The following is a 22370-nucleotide window of genomic DNA, read 5'->3' as shown; positions in this document are numbered from 1 at the left end:
AAGCCTATCAAATCGTTCTCCATGTCATGGCGTTTAGATCGCAAGAACCACAACTATTATACCTCCTTATAGAGGCAGGCAGGTACAGGATTGGGGAAAAGTTCGGTAACGTTCGCCTAAGTTCGCCGAGTTCGGTAACATTTCTGATCCCTACCCCTGTTCGGCAGGTTCGGTAACTTCGGTAACATTTCTGATCCCTACCCCTGTTCGGCAGGTTCGGTAACTTCGGTAACATTTCTGATCCCAACCCCTGTTCGGCAGGTTCGGTAACTTCGGTAACATTTCTGATCCCTACCCCTGTTCGGCAGGTTCGGTAACTTCGGTAACATTTCTGATCCCTACCCCTGTTCGGCAGGTTCGGTAACTTCGGTAACATTTCTGATCCCTACCCCTGTTCGGCAGGTTCGGTGACTTCGGTATCATTTCTGATCCCTACCCCTGTTCGGCAGGTTCGGTGACTTCGGTAACATTTCTGATCCCTACCCCTGTTCGGCAGGTTCGGTAACTTCGGTAACATTTCTGATCCCTACCCCTGTTCGGCAGGTTCGGTAACTTCGGTAACATTTCTGATCCCTACCCCTGTTCGGCAGGTTCGGTAACTTCGGTAACATTACTGATCCCAACCCCTGTTCGGCAGGTTCGGTAACTTCGGTAACATTTCTGATCCCAACCCCTGTTCGGCAGGTTCGGTAACATTTCTGATCCCTACCCCTGTTCGGCAGGTTCGGTAACTTCGGTAACATTTCTTATCAGTACTCCTGTCTGCATGTTTCATTACATTTCTGATTTCTGATCACTACCCCAGTTCGGCAGGTTCGGTAACTTCGGTAACATTTCATATCAGTACTCTTGTTATGCAAACATTTCTGATTTCTGAACTATACCCCAGTTCGGCAGGTTCGGTAACTTCGGTAACATTTCTTATCAGTACTCCTGTCTGCATGTTTCATTACATTTCTGATTTCTGATCACTACCCCAGTTCGGCAGGTTCGGTAACTTCGGTAACATTTCATATCAGTACTCTTGTTATGCAAACATTTCTGATTTCTGAACTATACCCCTGTTCGGCAGGTTCGGTAACTTCGGTAACATTTCATATTACTCTTGTTATGCAAACATTTCTGATTTCTGAACTCTACCCAAGTTCGGCAGGTTCGGTAACTTCGGTAACATTTCTTATCAGTACCCTTGATTTGCATTTTTGATAACATTGCTGATCCTGATCTATACCCCAGTTCGGCAGGTTCGGTAACTTCGGTAACATTTTATATCAGTACTCTTGTTTTACATATATTTCTGATATCTGAACTATACCCCAGTTCGGCAGGTTCGGTAACTTCGGTAACATTTCAAATCAGTTCTATTGTTTTGCATGTTTGATAACATTGCTGATCCTGATCTATACCCCAGTTCGGTAGGTTCGGTAACTTCGGTAACATTTCATATCAGTACTCTTGTTATGCAAACATTTCTGATTTCTGGTTTTGCAAACTTAACTGATGTTTTATTAATAAAACAAATAAAACAATATTAAAACAATCACATCAATAAATATTTTACCTTCTTCATTGAAAAATATCAAGTTGATAAAATGCAACCTATTCAAAAACTAAATAGTGCTATAGTATAAAACACTCAATAGCCCATAAATAGTTTTCAAAAAGGAAAACAAAAATCTTAAACATGTTAAAAAATAAGTGAAATAATTATACAGGGTTTGTCGTACAGGGTTGTTTTTTAGAACATAATTAAAAATTTATGTTTGGGGTTATTACTCAGGGACCTGTTACTGTTTTCCGGGTAAACTAACCATGTAAACCAATAAATAAGTTCAGTAAACAAGCCACTATGGTTATTTATAAAATGTAAACTTATAATAGTTTGTTTACATATTATGAAATTTGTTTATTTTTTTAATCTGGCAATTTTTTTAAAAATATTATACCGTACCTATTTGCATGTAAACTCTTCATTAAATTTTCTAGCTACCAAGTCAAAGAAAACTTCATTAATTCATCATTTTCAACCAGTTTCTCCAGATTGACATTAATCAGCGTCCATAAAACAGCTGAATCTCGTGTTCAGTATCGCCCCATAAACATTCGTCACTTATAAGGCGTATTTGTTACATAAAAACTGGTTTAAGTTTTCGGTTTTGGTTTAAAACTGGGTTGTTTTAGTTTAGGGTTAGGTTTCAAAACTGCTTTAGGTTAAGATATTTTTCAACAAATGTAAAGTTTATCTTAAACTACATATTTCGGCCCATTTACTTATAAGGCCCATTTAGGGACCGTTCAATATTCATCAGATGGATGGGCCAGTGCATTCTTAATATTGTTTTATTAAAAAAGTTATTGCCCATCCTTTTAAATTGTGAAAAAAAGTCCTTGCCCATCTAAAAAAATCTATAAAAAAAGTCCTTGCCCCTCTAAAACTCTAAGACAATCAAAAATGATTTAGGTTCTTTTTCTATTTTAATTTTTTTTAAATGTTTATGTCTTGAAATCAAAGAATAGACTTTATACAAAATTTGAAATGTGATAGTTAATTATATATGTATATATCTATGTGTGTATCAGAACCATACATTTTATTGATTTTCAAAACCAGTATGAATATACATGTACAGATTTGATTTTATATGTGCAGCCTCAAATACAATATTGATTTAAAATAAAGGAAACAAGCGATAGCCTTTCAAAAAGTGCTATATTCGACTTTTAGCTGATGGAAATGGAAAGAGCTCTCGCTTTGTAGATTAATTCATTTACTAGAATAGCCACGTGCATCAATCAACAAATTTTATCACACACGTGAGGTCACACGTTATGAACTTGTAGTATCGTTTAACGTTGTTGTTTACTCCAGAAGGTTCGTCTATTTATAGATAAAAGTTACCTGTGTAAAATCTAATTGCTAAAATAGAGACGACAAATCCGATACTCTACGGGATTGAAGGATATTTACTAGGTTTGGATTGTCCTAACTAATCAATAAATTTTGATTATTCACGTCTCGTAATATCTTCCAATCAGGTAGCAAGAAAAATTCACGCCCTAAGTGTCCATCGTTCAATTCTTAATATCGACTCCTAGGAGTCGATAATAATTCAAATTAAGGGACAAGAACTCTTGGACTAGTAAACATATTATCATATACTGAATTACTAATTATTGTGCTAATGACAGAACATGTTTATAGTTCAAATATCAATGTCCCTTTATCTATTCTACTTTTCAAAAAAGAAATTTATTATGGTCTTTTTAAGCAAATATAGGCAGACATGTTTTTGACTTTGATGCAGCCTTTTTCGCCTATTAATTAATTCCCTAAATTTGACAGCTTAACACCAAACTATAAAACAACCTGGCATTCTTTAAGATCAATATATAAATGAGATAGCTGTACAGTTATATGAAAATCTAAGTTGATTTGAAAAAGTTATAAAAAAAATGAAAGGTGACCATCTGAACTTAGTCGAAACTTAAAAGTGTAGCTTTTTTTCAACCTATTAACTAAATCCTTTAAATGACAGCAAAAAACCAAAGTACTAAACAGCCTGGCATTCAGTAAGATCAATATACAAATGATATAGCAGTAGAGTTTTACGAAAATGCAAGTTGATTTGAAAAAGTTATGAAAAAAATTAAAGATGACTATCTTGAAATAACAAAAAACTGAAAATTTAAGCTTTTTCTTAAACCTTTTTATTAAATCCATAAGAATGACAGCATCACACCAAACAACCAATCAACCTGGCATTCTGTAAGATCAATATACAAATGATATAGCAGTAGAGTTTTATGAAAATCCATGTTGATTTAAAAAAGTTATAAAATAATTTAAAGATGACTATCTGGATTTAGCTTAAACTGAAAATTTGAGCTTTGTTTAACCTTTTTATTAAATCCATAAATTTTACAGCAATACACCAAACTATTAAACAATTTGGCATTCTATAAGGTCAAAATAATCTAAAAGATAGTCTGAACAGAAAATTCTAGCTTTTTATTCCTTAATTAAATACTTAAAATTGACAGAAATGAGCCAAGCTACCAGTTTGTTGAGACATGTTTTGAGTGCCCACATAAGAAATATCCTACACACCAATAAAATTGATAGCAAAATTTTTCCTATAAAATATGTTCTGGCCCATCCACTAAATATTTAAAAAAAAAGTTCTTGCCCATCCAAATATTTCCACAAAAAATGTGCTTGCCCCGCCCCATTTTGCACCGGCCCATCCATCTGATAAATATTGAACGGTCCCTTAATATCAAGTTCCAATTGGAAGAAATATCATGGATTATTATTTCCACTGGAACAAATATTACAGTAATTGTTCCTAACGGAATAAAAAAAAAATTAAGAATGAGCAAAGAATTGTTGGACATAAATAGAAAAAAAAACCATTTTTAAATATAATCAGGAGGAGAGTTATAATAACAATTTAAATAGGGGCGAAATGTCCAAATTTGTAACCGGAAGATGAGCCATAATAAAAAAAATCAACAACAAACAACATGTTACATGGTAGTGTTAAATTTCTAAATTTAAATCTAACTTTCTGATATTTTTTTGAATATGCACGAAGTGCAAATAAGTCATAAATAAATAGCACTAGTGTATATTTAAAAAAGGATTCAGATATATAACAGCATGGCAGTAATAAAAGAGGTAAATATTTAACGTAATCACTGGAATTTATTTGGTAAGTCTTATTTTAATGCATTTATAATTACTATAAAATTCTTTTCATAAAATTAATAATCTTTGTTTACTTCAAAAATTAATTTAAATTTTAAAAAATAACTGAGGAAAGATTCCATATCAAAAACACTTTAATTCAGCAATTAATGTTTAGCAACTTTAGGTGCTTATACACTTTATCAAATGTACAAATATAAAATTTATTAGGTGTTGTCTTCATTTTTATTTAATTTACAATACAAATTTATACTTGGAGACCTAAAATTGTTAACATAAAATACTAAAAATACCAAATTCAGTAAACTAGTCTGTGTTTACATATTTAATCAAGTTAAAATGTACTAAACTCGGCGAACAAAGTAGTGTTCATATAAAATACCAAATTAAGTAATACCAAAAATGTTTACATAGTTTACCAAAATTACAGAACTCGGCGAACAAGGTAGTGTTCAAATGAAATACTATTATACCAAATTAAGCAATCTCAGAAGTGTTTGGATAGGTTACCGAAGTTACCGAACTCGGCGAACAAGGTAGTGTTCAGATGAATTACTTTTACACCAAATTAAACAAACTCAGAAGTGTTTGGATAGGTTACCGAAGGTACCGAACTCGGCGAACAAGGTAGTGTTCGGATGAAATACTATTATACCAAATAAAGCAAACTGAGAAGTGTTTGGATAGGTTACCGAAGTTACCGAACTCGGCGAACAAGGTAGTGTTCGGATGAAATACTATTATACCAAATTAAGCAATCTCATAAGTATTTGGATATGTTACCGAAGTTACCGAACTCGGCGAACAAGGTAGTGTTCGGATGAAATACTATTATACAATATAAAGCATACTAATATATGTTTGAATAGGTTACCGAAGTTAGCTAACTCGGCGAACAAAGTATTGTTCAGATAGGTTACCGAAGTTACCGAAAAGTCTGAATTCATTAGTGTTCGGATAGGTTACCGAAGTTACCGAACTCGGCGAACAAAGTAGTGTTCAGATAAAATATTATAATACTAAATTATGCAATTATTAAGTGTTTGTACATGTTACCGAACTCGGCGAACAGACTGAATTCAGTAGTTTTCAGATATGTTACCGAACTCGGCGAACGTTACCGAACGTTACCGAACATTTCCCCAATCCTGTACCAGCATGTATAGAGGACAATTACTTTTCGCGTTTATCTACATGTAAACTACGATTATACTAGTTTAATATATAGAGACTCTCTGTATTCTGTCTACTGTTTTTCTTTCAATTGTTTACTATTTAAGGGGTCATACCAGTTGCATATATATTAAAATAAGTAAAACATGTGACACATTTTAAAAAAACCAATCGTATGATAGATAACAAAAATGAAAAATAAATAAGCCATTCAGAGCGTTCTCCATATCATGGTGTTTAGATAGCAAAAATAAAAACTATTATACCTCCTTAGAGAGGACAATTATTTTTCGCGTTTCATTTCATGGTGTAAAGATCGCAAGAACCACAACTATTATACCTCCTTAAAGAGGACAACTATTGTTCGCGTTTATCTACATGTAAACTACGATTATACTACTTTAATATATAGAGACTCTCTGTATTCTGTCATGGACTTTCTATGTTAGTATAGAAAGTCCCTGATTCTGTCTACTTTTTCTTTGAAATGTTTACTATTTAAGGGGTCATACCACTTGCATATATATTAAAATAAGTGAAACATGCTTAACTTCATCTTAAACTACCTCGACCAAAAACTTTAACCTGAAGCGGGACTGACGGACGACCGACCAAACGAACGCACGGATGCACAGACTAGATGGGGCATGACAATTTATTGTTGAAAGTGAAAATAGTGATTTGGCAAAAATGAAAGTAAGCCGTAGAGATTAGAGGAGGCAGGGCCTTTTTCGGGGCGTCGGGATCGGGTGTTTTGAAACTCGGGATTTGGGGATTGATCCTTACGGATCCGGGAATATATTTTTCGATTTCGGGATTTCGGGATATGAATTTCTTTAAATTCTGCATCTCGGGATTTCGGGATCAGGACCCCTCCGACCACCCCTCAAATTAGCCTTAGTCGGTCTTAGTCATTTATACAAGATTCATATCCTACCATTGGCCTGTTAGTAAGACTCTCAAAAGAAAAAGCACTGATGGATTGTCCTTGAAGCATATTTTATTAGACTTATAATGGACTATATATAAGCAGTTACATTTATTTGATGTTTGAAACGGTGCAAATTTTTAATTTGATTTGACTTTTACCAAAAGAAGCATTGTAGCAAAAGAGACGAAAAATTGTGGTCTGATGCCAGAAACACGAAAACAATTGAATTTAACAGAAAGGAAACAAATATCGGACTTTGGAAAAAGGGAGAGGGCTTTTGATACCTTTTATGAAATTCTTCATACATAATATCTTTTTAAAAAATATTTCTACAACAGTTCACAAGCTGTATGTGCTCGCGATTTCGCGGGTGTGTTCTAGTTATAATTTAATAGCTCTTGGTTGATATCCCGGCTGGTGTATTGTTTGTTCCCGAGGGTATCGCCAGCTATGTACATTAGTGTACTAAGTGCTTCGGTACTCAACATGTTTTATAACAGATTTTTATCTAAAAAATTCCACTGAAAAGTTTAAAATAAGAAATTATTATGAAATTTTGCTTTCAAATCCCTCAGCGAAAGTTGACCTTATTCATTATACAAATATCAAATATCATATTTAAATGTCGATTAAATACATTCACAATATACAAAAAGCTTGGCGATTTGTGAAAACCGGTCTTTTAATACTTAAAATTGAATAGACTTTCAACGCTCATACATACTACAGTAATTACCTATATGTACTTAATACAAGAAATTAACGTAAAGTTCATCCACGTCAAACATATCAAGGCCGATAAATTAAAGATCGGAAAAACCCTAACTATTGTCCAGAGTGAACGGGGATTATGAATATATGGGTCATTTTAAAAAAATGTCGAATTTTGAAATTGAAAAATTTATTAAAAGTTACTTATTCAAACAACCCTCTACATAAGCAAATCAAAACAAAAAGTACTTTAAGGAGGTAGACCTAGGTTAAGGGAAACAACTCTTAAAATCATCAGTACGTTTGTGTCAGCCATTTTCATAAATATGTTCTAAGCTTCTTGGATACATAGATTATTTCCAATCTGTTTCAGGTAAATGCTTAAAATTCATTGACGAAACTTAAATTTTACAAACGCATAAATGATTTAAAGAGTTATCTCCCTGTACCAAGGTCTACACCCTTAAGAACAACATATTAAAAGATGCAATCTTAGTGATGTCATACAAGAATATCTTGAAACATTTTTTGATTGGTGGTACAATATTTTGTCTATCCTGTTACCATTTTCAAAAGAAATTTTGGGTTATTAAGAAAAGGTTTAGATAAAATGTTAAGCTTGTTTTACGTTACCAATTAGATGGTTTTCAAGAGAATAAACTTCTATATATATTCATTCTGTAAAATAATAGATTATTTGCCAATTTTCTAGGTTGCACTGAAAAATGGCTCTAAAAATTGGTTTTCAAAGGTTGTAAAAATTACCACCAGTAATGCAAGTCTAAGATAGCAATTTATATTGTTCGGCCTTTTTTCACCCTTTCAAATAAACCCAACATCAAGTAAATCCCTCATAAGGTATTTTACTTTTCTCTTTATTTCGTTGGTAACAGGAACGTACGTTTCTGATATATCACTATATAAAAGTCTAGTATCCTGTTACCTTTTTGTCTATCCTGTTACCGGTCACCTCAAAATTTACTTTGAGTGCATCTTGAAAAGTTTTAAATATATGCATGCCCTAGATATACATGTAGGTCTATGTGATCAAATTATATTTTATTTTTTAGTGCATCCTCAGGTACAGCATATAAGGCTACTAGAACGATTCAAGGCTCAGCTGGCCCGCCATCTTATGACATAACTAGAGACCAACTTGAGTTTTTTTTGGAATTGGGTTTCAAGGGAACTGATATGGCAAAGATGCTCCAAGTATCAAGATCTACTTTAATGAGAAGATTGAGGTTGGTATCTGATCACAATTTGTTTATGTTCTTGCAGATTTATGGCCTGCAAAAATAGCTTAGGCTTATGTTTCACACATTGTTCAATATATTATAATATGAGGATCTTTGCCATATCAGTTCCCTTGAAACCCAATTCCAAAAAAAACTCAAGTTGGTCTCTGATATGAATCCATATGAATGGGGACAAAGTCTGTATTATTTTTTTTTTAATTCAAACATGTTGATAAAAGAAACGGGAATACCGTAACATTAACGATATTGGTTCTGTTGTTAGGGATTTAGTTGTGACGTTTTTAAGTAATGACTTCATATTCAATGTAAACAAAGAAACGCTGTTATCAGGTAACGTTTTTTTTTTCTCATATCAAACAATTATTAAAAATGATTGGGTGTTGAATTCCTTCCTATATATATGTTGATAAATATACCTTTTATTCAAACTCTCATGGAAACGGTAGTAGATCTGAAAACAAAAGTTAATGATTTTGAGTTCATTAGTAGAATGAGAAATTTGGGAAATTTTCATGAAATTTTTGATTTTTTTTTAATTGATTTTTCTACCGTAATTGGGGACTTTGTCCCCATATTAACTTGTAAATCAATTGAATTATTTATCATGAAGTCTAAAAAATGTAAGTATATACAAATCGAAATATAAGCCGGTCAGAAATTTAACTGAATATTTTTTTTAAGGTTCTTTATGTTATCAATATCTGACACCTTCACTGTTCTTTCGGATGATGAGTTGGATTTGTTAATCAAGCCAATGGTTGTTGAAAACCCATATCCGGGATATCGATCTGTCAAGGCTCGTTTAAGAAGTTTTGGTCATGTATTCCAAGAGGGCAAAGTACGTGAAGCTCTAATTAGATGTGATCGTTACAGCTGCAGCATTGAGATGGTCTGACACAATACATAGGAGAAAATACTGTGTAGCTGGGCCAAATTCCCTTTGGCATATTGATGGAAATCATAAGCTAATCAGGTTTGTTAATATGAGAACAGCATACATTTATGTTACTAGAAAATTGTTATTTATAGTAACCTGACCTGCTGAATTAGAATGAGTTTCAATAGATGAGGTTACCGGTACATTAAAAATACTGGTAATTTCTGCTCTAAGCAAGCAGTTAATTGGAAACAAAACCATAACTTTAGTTCAATAAGAAGGTACTTTAGGTAAAAGTAACTTCAATGGCTTGGTAACTTGAATAATGCAGTGTGGATTTTCAAATTTATATTTTTGGAAGTTTAAAGTTATAATAAGGAATACATCTACAGAATTAAAATTTTTTCTTGTCCTTCAAAGAGCTTAGCTGCAAAGCTGTGAAAATAGGTTCAATTTTGGAATTCTCATCACTTTTATAGGCACATTAATATCCCTGATATAGATTTAGGAGGGGGGGGTAGGTGGCCCGGGCCTCCCCTTATGAAAAAAAAATTTGGTTGATAATATAGGGAATCACTGAGGCATGACGGGAGCAGCACACTTATGAAAAGTTCTCCTGGTATAAACAACCCATCAATGTAGACATAACACCAATACTGTACCAAATATCCAAGTATTATAATTAATACTTGTACCAAATATCCAAATATAATCAATATTTGTACCAAATATCCAAATATATATAAACACTCTGAATATACACGCCATAAAAAGGCTATAATAAATACCAAAGACTTTGTAAAGTGGATAGTCGCACGACAACGCCGATGCTCTATATTTAATAAGAAATAAACATAATTCATATTCATACATATATATATACACATATAATATATAATTCAAACATCAGTTTCAAACAAAAAACTCTCAAATAGCTGAATAAAATTTTAACCAGAAGTAAAATTTACCAAGAAAAAAGCGAACTGTTCAGATTGACGGTGTCGTGCTGAATGATTACACGGGCAATAAAATACCGCGAAAATAATTTTGAAGCGGGAAACCTAAACGCCCCCTATGTTACATTGATGAAAACACCCAGGAGAAATTAATTTCACTCTAATGCACTGCCCGTTTAAACGAATGAAATTACAATTCTCCTGGTATAAACAACCCATCAATGTAGACATAACACCAATACTGTACCAAATATCCAAGTATTATAATTAATACTTGTACCAAATATCCAAATATAATCAATATTTGTACCAAATATCCAAATATATATAAACACTCTGAATATACACGCCATAAAAAGGCTATAATAAATACCAAAGACTTTGTAAAGTGGATAGTCGCACGACAACGCCGATGCTGAACCCAAAGAACGGGAAGTTATATATATAACTATTATAGTATTAAAATTGTTTATAGTCCAAAATGCAATTAATAAAACAAAGAAATTTATTAAATTCCCAAATTCTGGGAAACGATCATACGTTCTGATAAATCATCTTTAACATAGCCATCCTTTGAAGTGTCCGACTTCCAACGTCCATGACGTTTAAAAAGTCTGTCTGAAACTCCAAATCTCGCTGCGGCTGTAGCACCCCCAGATCGTAAACTATGTAATCCGTATGATTTTATATCGGGAACAAATGGTGAAAAAGCATCAATGAAAATTTCCCTCATCCTTGTATAGCTTAAAGGCTTATTCGTTGAACGAAAAACAAATTTTCCTTTCACTTGCGACAAATTTCTGAATAAATACAGATTTGAATCGGATTGAATGCCACTCCATTGCATATATAATTCCAAATTACGAACTGGACACAACGTTGTCCCGGTCTTCGCAATAATCAGCCAGTTTCCATCTCTGTAAATATCCGTCTTGCTTTTTTCAATGAAAATTGAAATGTGTGATGATTTGAAATTAATATCAAAATAACGCAAATTTAGCAATTCTGATACACGCATAAATCCTGCATATCCCAATATACATGCACAAATGGTACGTTGTGAAAAAAGATTTTCTACACAAAATAACTTATCATACATAGCCTGCAATAACTCAGGAGTTATCGGCTCTTTCTTCTTAATTTGTGAGCCTAATTTCCTTTTAGCGCCTTCAAAAACACATTTAACTAATTGAGAATCTGTAGGAGAATCTGCACCAATAATCGAATGCGCCCACTTTATACTATAAATGCATCACATACGGGGCTAGACGTGGCAGAAAATTGCACTAAAGAAGCTAAATATAAAGCCAAATATAACGGTTTTGTCGGTAAAATATCAACATCAGAAATGTGGTTGATTTCCGCCCACTTTTTCCATCTCAAAAAACCATAGTAGTATTTCTTTACTGTGTTGTCCGATTTACTTTGAGCTAACAAATCGGGAATAATTGCTAAATAACTGTCAAGATCATTTGGTAACTCTGTAATATCGTTTCTGAATACCTGGAAAAACATATTTAATAACATAATTTTAAATAAATATGTGGTTCCTTCAAATTTTTGATATAGTTCATCAATATAATACATAATACAGTACACCAATAAAATAAAATATATGCAATAAAACTGTCAACCATTACATAAATAACTACCACCAAGTTAATACTAATTGTTAATTAATGTCTCCCTGAAATCCATTCTAAGAGCCAACACCTTAAATGGTAAATCAATATTACCAAAAACTGATTTATTCCCTCTACCAGGTAAAAAGTTAGCTTTGTTAGTAGGTAGGTAATCACTGCGTATCATCGCCACCGGAAATTGGGTACTAACGAAGCGGAGAGAAATAGAAAAAAAAGTAAACAAGTTAAGAATTCATCCAATTTAAAGCATTTCCACTCATTTGATGAGGGTGCCGCTTAAGAAATGATTTTCTGATATATAATTCTTTAAATTATTAGGCCGATAAGAACAAAATTAATTTAAGATTTTGTGTAATACACCAAAACTTGCCACTTAGTACCGGAAAATTTCGAGGTCGATCGTCCTCTGTCGCTCCATTCTCAAGATATTGAACTGTTTTTCATTATTTTTCTAGACACATTTTTAGATTATTATAGTGTGGCATTATATTTACTGAAATTTGTTGTCAAAAACATGTTTTTTAAAGAATATGGACAAAAACATTGTTTGTTTGTTGTACGGCGAATTGCAGGACGTTGTACGGCGAATTGCAAAATAACAACTTTTGTGTGTACGGCGTCTTGCAATATATCATATTTTTAAGAGGAAATTAATCACTGTTTAGATAAAATCAAGTGACGATATTTTGTTGATATCAAAGCTTTACAGGCTTATAAATATACAAAATGTCTAACTTATCAAATATTATTAAATACATGCCGTTAATTCAGTTCAGAAGGCCTCTGTTGCGTACCGCTTTTCGATTTTGTACAAAAAGGTTTTTTCAACCATATTATCCTAAATACATTTATATATCGTTATACTACTAGCGACTGTTGTCTTTTTGTTTTAGTGTAAATTCAATAAAATAAACCGTCCATTCATCGTTTGTTGGTGCTAGCTTTAAAAAAACAGTGGAGATGTGGTATGATAGCAAATAAGATAACTATCCATCAGGATAAAATAAAGTATATGCTATCGTACGGCCTTCAACAACGAAAACTCCTACGAAAACTCGTACCTTATATAGCTGAGACTACTATAACAGTTATAGTAGTCTCAGATTGTAGTCTCAGCTTGTAGTCGGCTATAAAAAGCACTGACAGAAAAATGTGGAAGGACTCAACAAGAAAACTAACGGCATTACTTATATACAGTGTAACACTGAAACAATTTATGAAAACAACAAATAAGATAGAGATGAAGCAACGAAAATCACCGAACCACAGGATCGAAAATTCGGACAGACAAAATTAAGAAAATACTTTGTTTTCATCGAAAGTAAGGAGAAAAAAAATCGTGAATTACATTTCGAATTAATTTTCTTGTCTGTTTCTTTTTTAAAATATATAATTTGTATACATCTTAAATGCTGTGAAGCAAATGGTATTTCTATCTAATGCATTTTATCTAATGCATAATTAGATGGGGGAGGGGGGGGGGGGGGTCCGTTAACATGTTAACAACACCTCGATTTTGGCAAAAACTGTTAACAACAAATTTTAAATGCTGATAAGAGTTAACAGCAACTTTAATTTACTTTTTCCAAACGAACTCAAAAGCAATGAAAAGGGAAAGTGCATATATTTTCAATGTATACAAAAGTTTTAAAACCACTGTACAAAGTCGCAGAAATGCCAAGCTCCATAAGGAATCTTATATAAAGCTGACTAATTTTCAGAAGACACACGCAAGTACCATATTTTTTTATTGACACATGGACAGACAATTGAACGGATGGAAAAACAGACGGAGTGATTGACTCCAAGAAAAAGGACTATGTCATGAATAATCGAAAATGCTTCAAAAAGCAAAAGGGAGGCTTCTTCTGGTTATGTATATTGTTGAGTAAATGTTTTATGTCAATCAGTCGTAGCAACTTGGGTTATCGTCATGACGTAGGAAAGTAAAACACACAGAATGAGTGAATACTATAGGGCGGGGCTCTTATAAATTATGGTTACATCTCAGTCAGGGTTTTTCATACGACTCATTGCTTACATGATTTTATTAAAAGGAATTACATCTCCAAGTCCTAATTAAGAACTGTGAGCTGAAATAAAAATCTCCATCTTTACATTTCTGAAGTCTTAGACTAGCAATTTGACATCAATTTGAGAACCAAGTCCTCATTTTTCGGCCTCTTCTACCAGGCCACACTGTTCAGTTATTTTACGAATTGCAAATTGAAAAGGTACTTTATTTTTCACAATTCCGTCCAGGTACTCTGGGTCAATATAACTTATCAAACATTTCATATACATCTCAATTATTTTCATCATAGGACTGACCAGGGTTTCAGCTGGATAAGAAGTGGCCTTTCCTTTTAACGTTTTGGATACATTACAAATAGAAGCCAGATATAACTACATTGGTTAGACGTATAAAGAGGGGCATGAGAAATCCCTAAACATGTTTAACACTGCCGCATTTGTTGCACCTGCATGTCCGTAACCTTTGCTACATTTGTATATAGTCTTGTATTTATTTCATTTTTTAAATTTTGGTTCATTTATATGTTTCAAGAACAAACATTGAACTTCTACCCCCTTTTTGTAGTTAAATGATTGCTCACTTAGGAGACAGCTTCAGGTATATCAATACACAAGTACAAGTTTAGTTTCGCATTATAGCCATGGTGAATTTTCTAAATATGAAAGTTTTTGTACAATTGAATTGATTTTGGATATTTGGATAATAGTATATCCTTCCTAGTGGGTTTATAAGAACATTTAGATTGTTTTTAGCATGTTTTATAAGCCATTTTTCAGTTTGAACGTCCATACGTTCCTATCCGTACCGCCATAGATTTAAGAAATTTTGTATTGTTTTTCAACAAAGATTTGACGCTCGATCTTTTCAATTCAATTTTATGGAAAAAACAGCAGAAATGCATATGATTTTTTTTTTTACCTTTTGATAGATATATGTCTATGGTTTCAGGAAAGGTATCACTCTTATTGATTGAAATTTTCCTTCGGACCAAATTTTTGAGATCTTTGTGACATGTTCAACCCCCTATTTTGCAATATTTGGTATCAAATAAATGCTGGTTGTTGCCATGGTTACACAAAAAAAAAGATTATATTTCACCATTATTACTATTGGAAATCAAATTTATGGACGATTCTCTTTCCATAAATATACACATGCATAACTCAAATAGTAAGCCTTATTTATTAGGAAGGAAGGGAAAGAGGGTGTTTAAAAATTATGGGTGTTAATTCTAAGTTTTTTGTCCTATCTGTGAATTAACACCACACCCTAGTGCATAATTTTCTCGTTGCGTTGGGTTGTTTCTTCTATATATTTGGTCGGGCTTCTGTTTATCTGACATTTTCCTCATTTCCATTCTCAATTTTATCAAGGATTTACTATACTCAAAAATATTTTTTAAAGATATGTACAGTTACATATATGCTGTTTGTCACTCCTTTGTGAACGCAACAGAGATGGACAGCAAATTTTAATGTGATTCTTGTAAATAACAGTTAACAAATAAACAGTTAACAACATTGCAAATTTTAACAAAACAGATTACAAACAGTGGGTTAAAAACAGTTAACAGTTTTTAAAATTTTTCAGTGAAATAACAATTTAAAACAAATTAAAACCTTGAAAAGGACAAAAACAGTTGAACATAAAAGGGTACCCCACCCCACTTAAATATTTGAACTTAATACTTCATTTTCTTTGAAAGGACGGTAAATAACTATTCTATAATTAGCAAGTTGCCATACAGTTGAAAACAAGTTGCCATACAGTAAATTTGTCAACACGAGCAAGTTGCCGTACACTAGACTTTATTTCTTATGGTCTATATTCTTTAAAATACATCTTTTTGACAACAAATTTCAGTAAATATGATGCCACACTATAATAATCTAAAAACGTGTTTGGAAAAATAATGAAAAACAGTTCAATATCTTCAGAATGGGGCGACAGAGGACGATCGACCTCGAAATTTTCCGGTACTAAGTGGCAAGTTTTGGAGTATTACACAAAATCTTGTATTAATTTTGTACTTATCGGCTTAATAATTTAAAGAATTATATATCAGAAAATCAATTCTTAAGCGGCATCCTCATCAAATGAGTAGAAATGCTTTAAATTGGATGAATTCTTAACTTGTTTACTTTTTTTTCTATTTCTCTCCGCTTCGTTAGTACCCAATTTCCGGTGGCGATGATACACAGTGGTAATAGAAACCCAACACCTGATCAATAAATCTATCACCTTTGGGACACAAAAACGGCCAGTAATTCGCCGATCTCCACAAAGGTAAAATAACAGTACCATATGCATTGCACTGCTGCATGTACATAAGGACTTTCAATAATAGGCAAACTGGGGGAACATACCACCCATTTATACCTTGCCAATTGACAGTGAACGCATCAATACCCATTGAATGTACATTCCAATACCTGGAGTAAAATACAGGTAATCGATGGTTATGATCACTGGCAAACCAATCAATTTCATGAGGTCCCCACAGGGAATCCAAATATTCAAAAACGTGTACTGCAACACCCCAGTCATCAGTGTCTATGATACGACTAATATAGTCTGCAATTTCATTCTCAGCCCTGGGTATCCATTCAACCACTAGGGACACGTTGAACTTTAAACAAGTCACAAAAATGTCATATGCAATATCTTGCAAATAAGGCTTCATACTGCCTTTATGAACAATTGAAACAACGTTTTGGTTATCCGTAAACCATTTAATGCGTTTATCTCTCATAAAATCTATCAAAGAATGAAATACACATTTTACAGCCGTAAGTTCTTTCCAAGTAGAACTATGATGTACATCGTTTTCATGCCACATACCATGGGCAATATTCTTAGGATTTTCTACTGTAAATCCACCATATCCAGTGCCACTAGCATCACTATAAACAATAGTGCGACACGAAAAATCGGATACAAAATGTTTAAAATTAATACATTTAATATTTTTCTTCCAGAATATAAGCTGCTCTTTACTTTGAACCGAAAGTTCAATATAAGATTTCTAAGAACAAGCTGACATTACATCAATACTAAGATATTTAGTCATAATATAAGCCACATTTCCTATGACATACGACATGGATATAATCTGGCCAATAACAGAAGCTACAGTTCTCACATAAACTTTACCTAAATTTCTTAAAGATTGTTCAACTTGTATTATGGTATCAAACAATTTTGACAGTCTATCAACTGGTATGCTCAGAATAGCTTTGTCTGTATCAATAAAATAGCCTAAATATATCAATGTTTTACTGGGAGACCACATGGATTTCTCAACCTTGGGTACAAACCCACTATCAATAAGATCTTGTTTAACTTGTGCGGCAATATCTGTACACGAGTTAATATCAGAATGGGTGCCAAATCCATCATCTAAATACATAAGAATTTGTTTACCCTCGCCTCTCCATTTTTTAATTAGCGGCCTGGTGACTTTAGTAAATATATAACAGGCAGAACTCAATCCAAAAGGTAGGACGAGAAATTTAAAATATTTTGTACTTTCACCATATGTCCAAGAAAACCCAAGGTAATCAGTATGCGGCTCGTATATGTCTAAATGGTGATAAGCTGAATGTATATCAAACTTAAAACAATAAAAATCTTGTTTGATAAATTGCATAGCTACACGGATATCTTCAAATTTCACAGATGTCTTCCACAGATGTAAATTTACGTGACGTAGATCTAAAATTAAACGTTTTTTGCCATTGTTTTGAACAGAAACAGTTAATGGATTTACGACTAATGGTTTATCATTAGTACATTCAATAATAAGTCCTCTTATCAAAAGATCATCAATAGCTTCTGAAACAAAATCACTGTGTGTTATAGCAGAACGATTGTTTTGTAAACAAACGGAAGGCGGTGTAGTATAAAAAGGTATTTTATACCCGTGTAAAATAGTATCAATAATGAAATCATAACAACCAATGCTATACCAAAAATCAATATGTCTCTTTAATCTACCTTTGACGATAATTTTAGCCTGACCTTGTTCATATTCAAAATAATCATGTGTAAGATAGTGTGCACTCGATTGACTATCACTAGAAATATTTAAATACTCATCTTTTATGAAATCATTCCGTTTTTGGCTTGCCGACTGCTTTAGGATTGAATGGGCATCTATTCCTCCAGTGTTGGTTAGATCCACAACCATAGCAGGCTCCTTGTTGAACTCTAGGCTGACTTCCGCTCGTGCTGGGCATGTTTGAATATAACGGGAATCCGGAATACCAACCGGACTGAGGTTCCCGAAAGGGCTGCTGTTGGAATTTTGCTGGAATATTAGGTACATTCTGAGCAGAATTATTAACATAATTAGTAGAAGATTTAACCTTTTTTGACGCCTTGAATTTGCGCTTTTTAATAGCTCTATTTTCTGCTTTGGTGATTTTGTTTTCATCCTCGGTATCACTTGCAACCGGATTTGTCTCATACTGCCTAACAGTATCCCAACCACCCTCACTGCTATCAGCAATCTTAATTAATTTGTTACGTTTTTTAAGCTTGTCAATAACATCAACAACAGTTTCACGTGCGTAGTCTGATTTACAATGTTCAATAGCCCAAATTACTTGATTAAGGTCTTCAACAAATTCAGAATTAAGTGTATGCTGCACTTTATTACCCTCATATTTCCAGTGATATTCATTATCAACTTTGAGTTTTTTAACCTGCGACGCGACAGCTAAAGTGGACCCCTGAACCTCATTTTTTAAATCAATGAACTCCTGACGGAGTTTAGAGTTAATGTCACCTTGTTGTTTAACAGCTCTGAAAATGTCCTGTAATGAAACATCAGGAGATTCTTCAAGTGGTGTTGGATTCTCTGGATCCATGGCTAAGTTCAAGATGAAAATTTACCAAGAAAAAAGCGAACTGTTCAGATTGACGGTGTCGTGCTGAATGATTACACGGGCAATAAAATACCGCGAAAATAATTTTGAAGCGGGAAACCTAAACGCCCCCTATGTTACATTGATGAAAACACCCAGGAGAAATTAATTTCACTCTAATGCACTGCCCGTTTAAACGAATGAAATTACAATTCTACTCTAGTAGATCCTCCACTGTTAATTGCTTGAAACAAAACAAAATACAGGGTCACAGTAACTGCAGCCTCTAGTTTGGATAACCTTATAATTCTCCTACAGTGAAAAAATGGTGAAATCTCTATAGACACTGAATAAGCTTGAACCTCGTTAAACCAAACATTTTAAAAAAGCACTCAATATAGATTATTTCTGTGTACACCAGCATACAACGACAGAAATCTTAAGTCTTATATGGCATGTAGGGGTTCTGTTTTTAGTGTAATAGACTGGTTTTACTCTTTATATAAATTGGGAACTCATGAATTTTTCAATTATATTTTTAAAATTAGAAACTCATGAATTTTTCAATTATTTCAATTATTTTTTATTAAGTTTATAAGAAAAATTTCAAAATAACAGAGCAGTAAACCTATAAAGAACACTCTCTCTGTATTATTACATGTATTATGAACATATCACTAAAATTATTAATACTTTCAACAGCAATAAGATTGAAGAAATTAGAGGGGTTTATCTGCTTCTATGATACAAAAAAAAGAAACTTTGTCAAATGTGCCTATTTACTTTATTTAAATTAGATATGAGTAAACCTTGAATTATGTTACTGATTTTGGTTGACTGCAAATAAAGTTGAATTAAACAAGATACAACACGTGCCAATTTGAAACAGAAGGGACCTAAAACCTTAACTTAACACTGTTTGCGCCAGAAGTCTCGTAATGACTTTGAAGTGCTTATATTTTCTTTTCTCTAAATTGAATAAATCAACAAGTAGGATTTTCCAAAAAAAAAACTCTGGGTGGATAAAAAATCTTGAGAACCAGGATGCAAGTCAGTCAAATATTGTGTATATGCATGAATCATCAGTACAACATTCATTGACTTTAAGCTCTTTACTCTTCAAGCATCTCTGGGATATAATGACCCATGATTTGTAAAAAAAAAACAAGAAAAAATCATACCAGTCAGATTTAAATATGACAGAATTTACTTGTGTCTTTAACCTTAATCTTTCTTATCTAAATATAATTCAGGTGGCGATTTGTGATTCATGGCGGAATTGATGGATTCAGCCGTCTGATTGTGTTTATGGGAGTGGCCACAAACAACAAGTCCTCCACAGTATTTGATTTATTTCTAAATGCCACAACAACTTGTGGACTACCATCTCGAGTGAGAACTGATCATGGAGGTGAAAATGTTGATGTTGCCAATTTCATGATCTTACAAAGAGGACCTGGGAGAGGCAGTATAATACAAGGAAGGAGTGTCCATAACCAGAGGATAGAGAGATTGTGGCTAGATTTGTATAAAGGTTGTACAAATGTGTTTTATGACCTATTTACATTTCTGGAAGCTGAACATATTTTGAACATAGAAAATGAGAAGCACATATTTGCCCTTCATTTTGTTTTTATTCCAAAGATCCAGGCCTCGCTACAAATATTTCTGAATCAGTGGAATAATCATAAGCTTAGCTCCGAAAATGGAAAAACTCCAAACCAATTGTTTTTGAAAGGGGTCCTTCAGCAGTATCATAGTGAGTCAAGTGCCATCAAAGACCTTTTCAATGAGATTGATGATGACTTTGGCATTGACTGGGGAGGTCCAGTACCTGATACTGAAGATGAGAACATTGAAGTTACAATTCCAGAAACACAGTTTCATCTGTTGAACACAAGGTTACAAGAACTAAGAACACGTGTTTTTCCCCTTCTAGAAAATAGAAATGATTTTGGAATTTCTGAATACCTTGTAACATTAGACTATTTGGACCATAATTATCAACAGACATAACTAGATGTGATGTGATGAAAATAATCAGTTTTCAATATTATTTATACAGCTAGGTATAGATAATATACTTCTGAACTGACAGTTTGTCATTGACATTGCAACTCTTTTGAATAACTTGTAGATAATAATTAGGACATACTATGTGGATGTGCATTTTAACAATAAGTAATGATTTAATTATTTTTTTTAGTTATTTTATTTGTCTAGTGACAATGTGGTGGTGTTGGGTATGTTACAACGCTCACTAAACTAAGGTTCTGTAATTGTGATATTCATTAGGTGTCATACCACCAATTAAAAGTCCCTATCTGTTTAACCAAATTTTGCAATTTTCACAGCTTTCTAAATATTTTACCTTAAGTTCAACTTCATAGAAACTAGGTATATCCTGAATTGTACAGCTCTCACCTTTCTGCATGCCAAATTTCAACAATACATTCAAAATCATATAAGAAAGAAGAGAGCTCCCGAAAGGAGGTACAAAATGTACCACTAAAAATAACCCCTGGTTTTCTGGAAATCTTAAATTAGTATACCATGGAGCGCATTAATCCTCAATTTTAAATGCAAACTCCTAGACAGGTAAAATTTGGCTCAAAATGGTCTTAATATATTTCTCTTTCAACAAAAGTTTCATTTCTGCAAGTTTGTTAGTTAGTTTAGGTGAAAAATGACATCAACTGCACTATTTTTTTGTCCGAGTAGGCCTACTTTCACATACGTTCTAAATTTGAGGGAGTAATTGGTAGTATGACACCATTATCAAGATTTGTGTTTATGAAATGCTACAACCAAATTTTTTTTTTTAATGTCCTACCATGCCTACTGATGGAATGATTTATTTGAAAGTAATTGTCTTTGAAAATAGGTAATTTTGCCAAAATATCAGTTTTCTGGACTTACTTTTCTTAATAGGTATAGACTGCTTCCCACTGTCATAAATTAAGTGATCACTTCTGTTTATATGTTTATATATTTTTAAAGAGAATGTAATTAATTCATTTCTTAACTTTATTTGTTTGTTTTTTTTAACCTATGAAGACAATGTCAATTTCGTTAGCAACGCCACGTGACCTCCTTAGTTTCTAGTGATAATTTTTCCATCTCAAGCGAGAAGCATGATATGAAAATTATCACAAAAAAGGATCAAAGGAAAATTGCACAAAATAGCGATAATAACTAATAGTGTAATA

General features: G+C 33.0%; 2 protein-coding genes across 2 annotated transcripts; one reads left to right on the top strand and one right to left on the bottom strand.

Annotated features, from left to right (window-relative positions):
- The first annotated feature begins 26 nt into the window (after window positions 1–26).
- Window positions 27–22370, top strand: LOC139500175 (uncharacterized). Its single transcript, XM_071288914.1, has 4 exons — window positions 27–82; window positions 8594–8767; window positions 9636–9755; window positions 20415–22370. The coding sequence occupies exons 1-4, from the start codon at window positions 27–29 to the stop codon at window positions 21175–21177; spliced, it is 1113 nt and encodes a 370-aa protein (XP_071145015.1). The 3' UTR covers window positions 21178–22370.
- LOC139501614 (integrase/recombinase xerD homolog) lies at window positions 10279–12395 on the bottom strand. Its single transcript, XM_071290733.1, has one exon. The coding sequence runs from the start codon at window positions 11712–11714 to the stop codon at window positions 11124–11126; it is 591 nt and encodes a 196-aa protein (XP_071146834.1). The 5' UTR covers window positions 11715–12395; the 3' UTR covers window positions 10279–11123.

Source organism: Mytilus edulis, chromosome 13 (assembly GCF_963676685.1).
Source record: "Mytilus edulis chromosome 13, xbMytEdul2.2, whole genome shotgun sequence".
In the NCBI taxonomy this organism is placed as follows: Eukaryota; Metazoa; Mollusca; class Bivalvia; order Mytilida; family Mytilidae; genus Mytilus; species Mytilus edulis.
The sequence above is the reverse complement of the archived record's forward strand: the minus strand, read 5'-3'. Positions and strand labels throughout refer to the sequence as shown.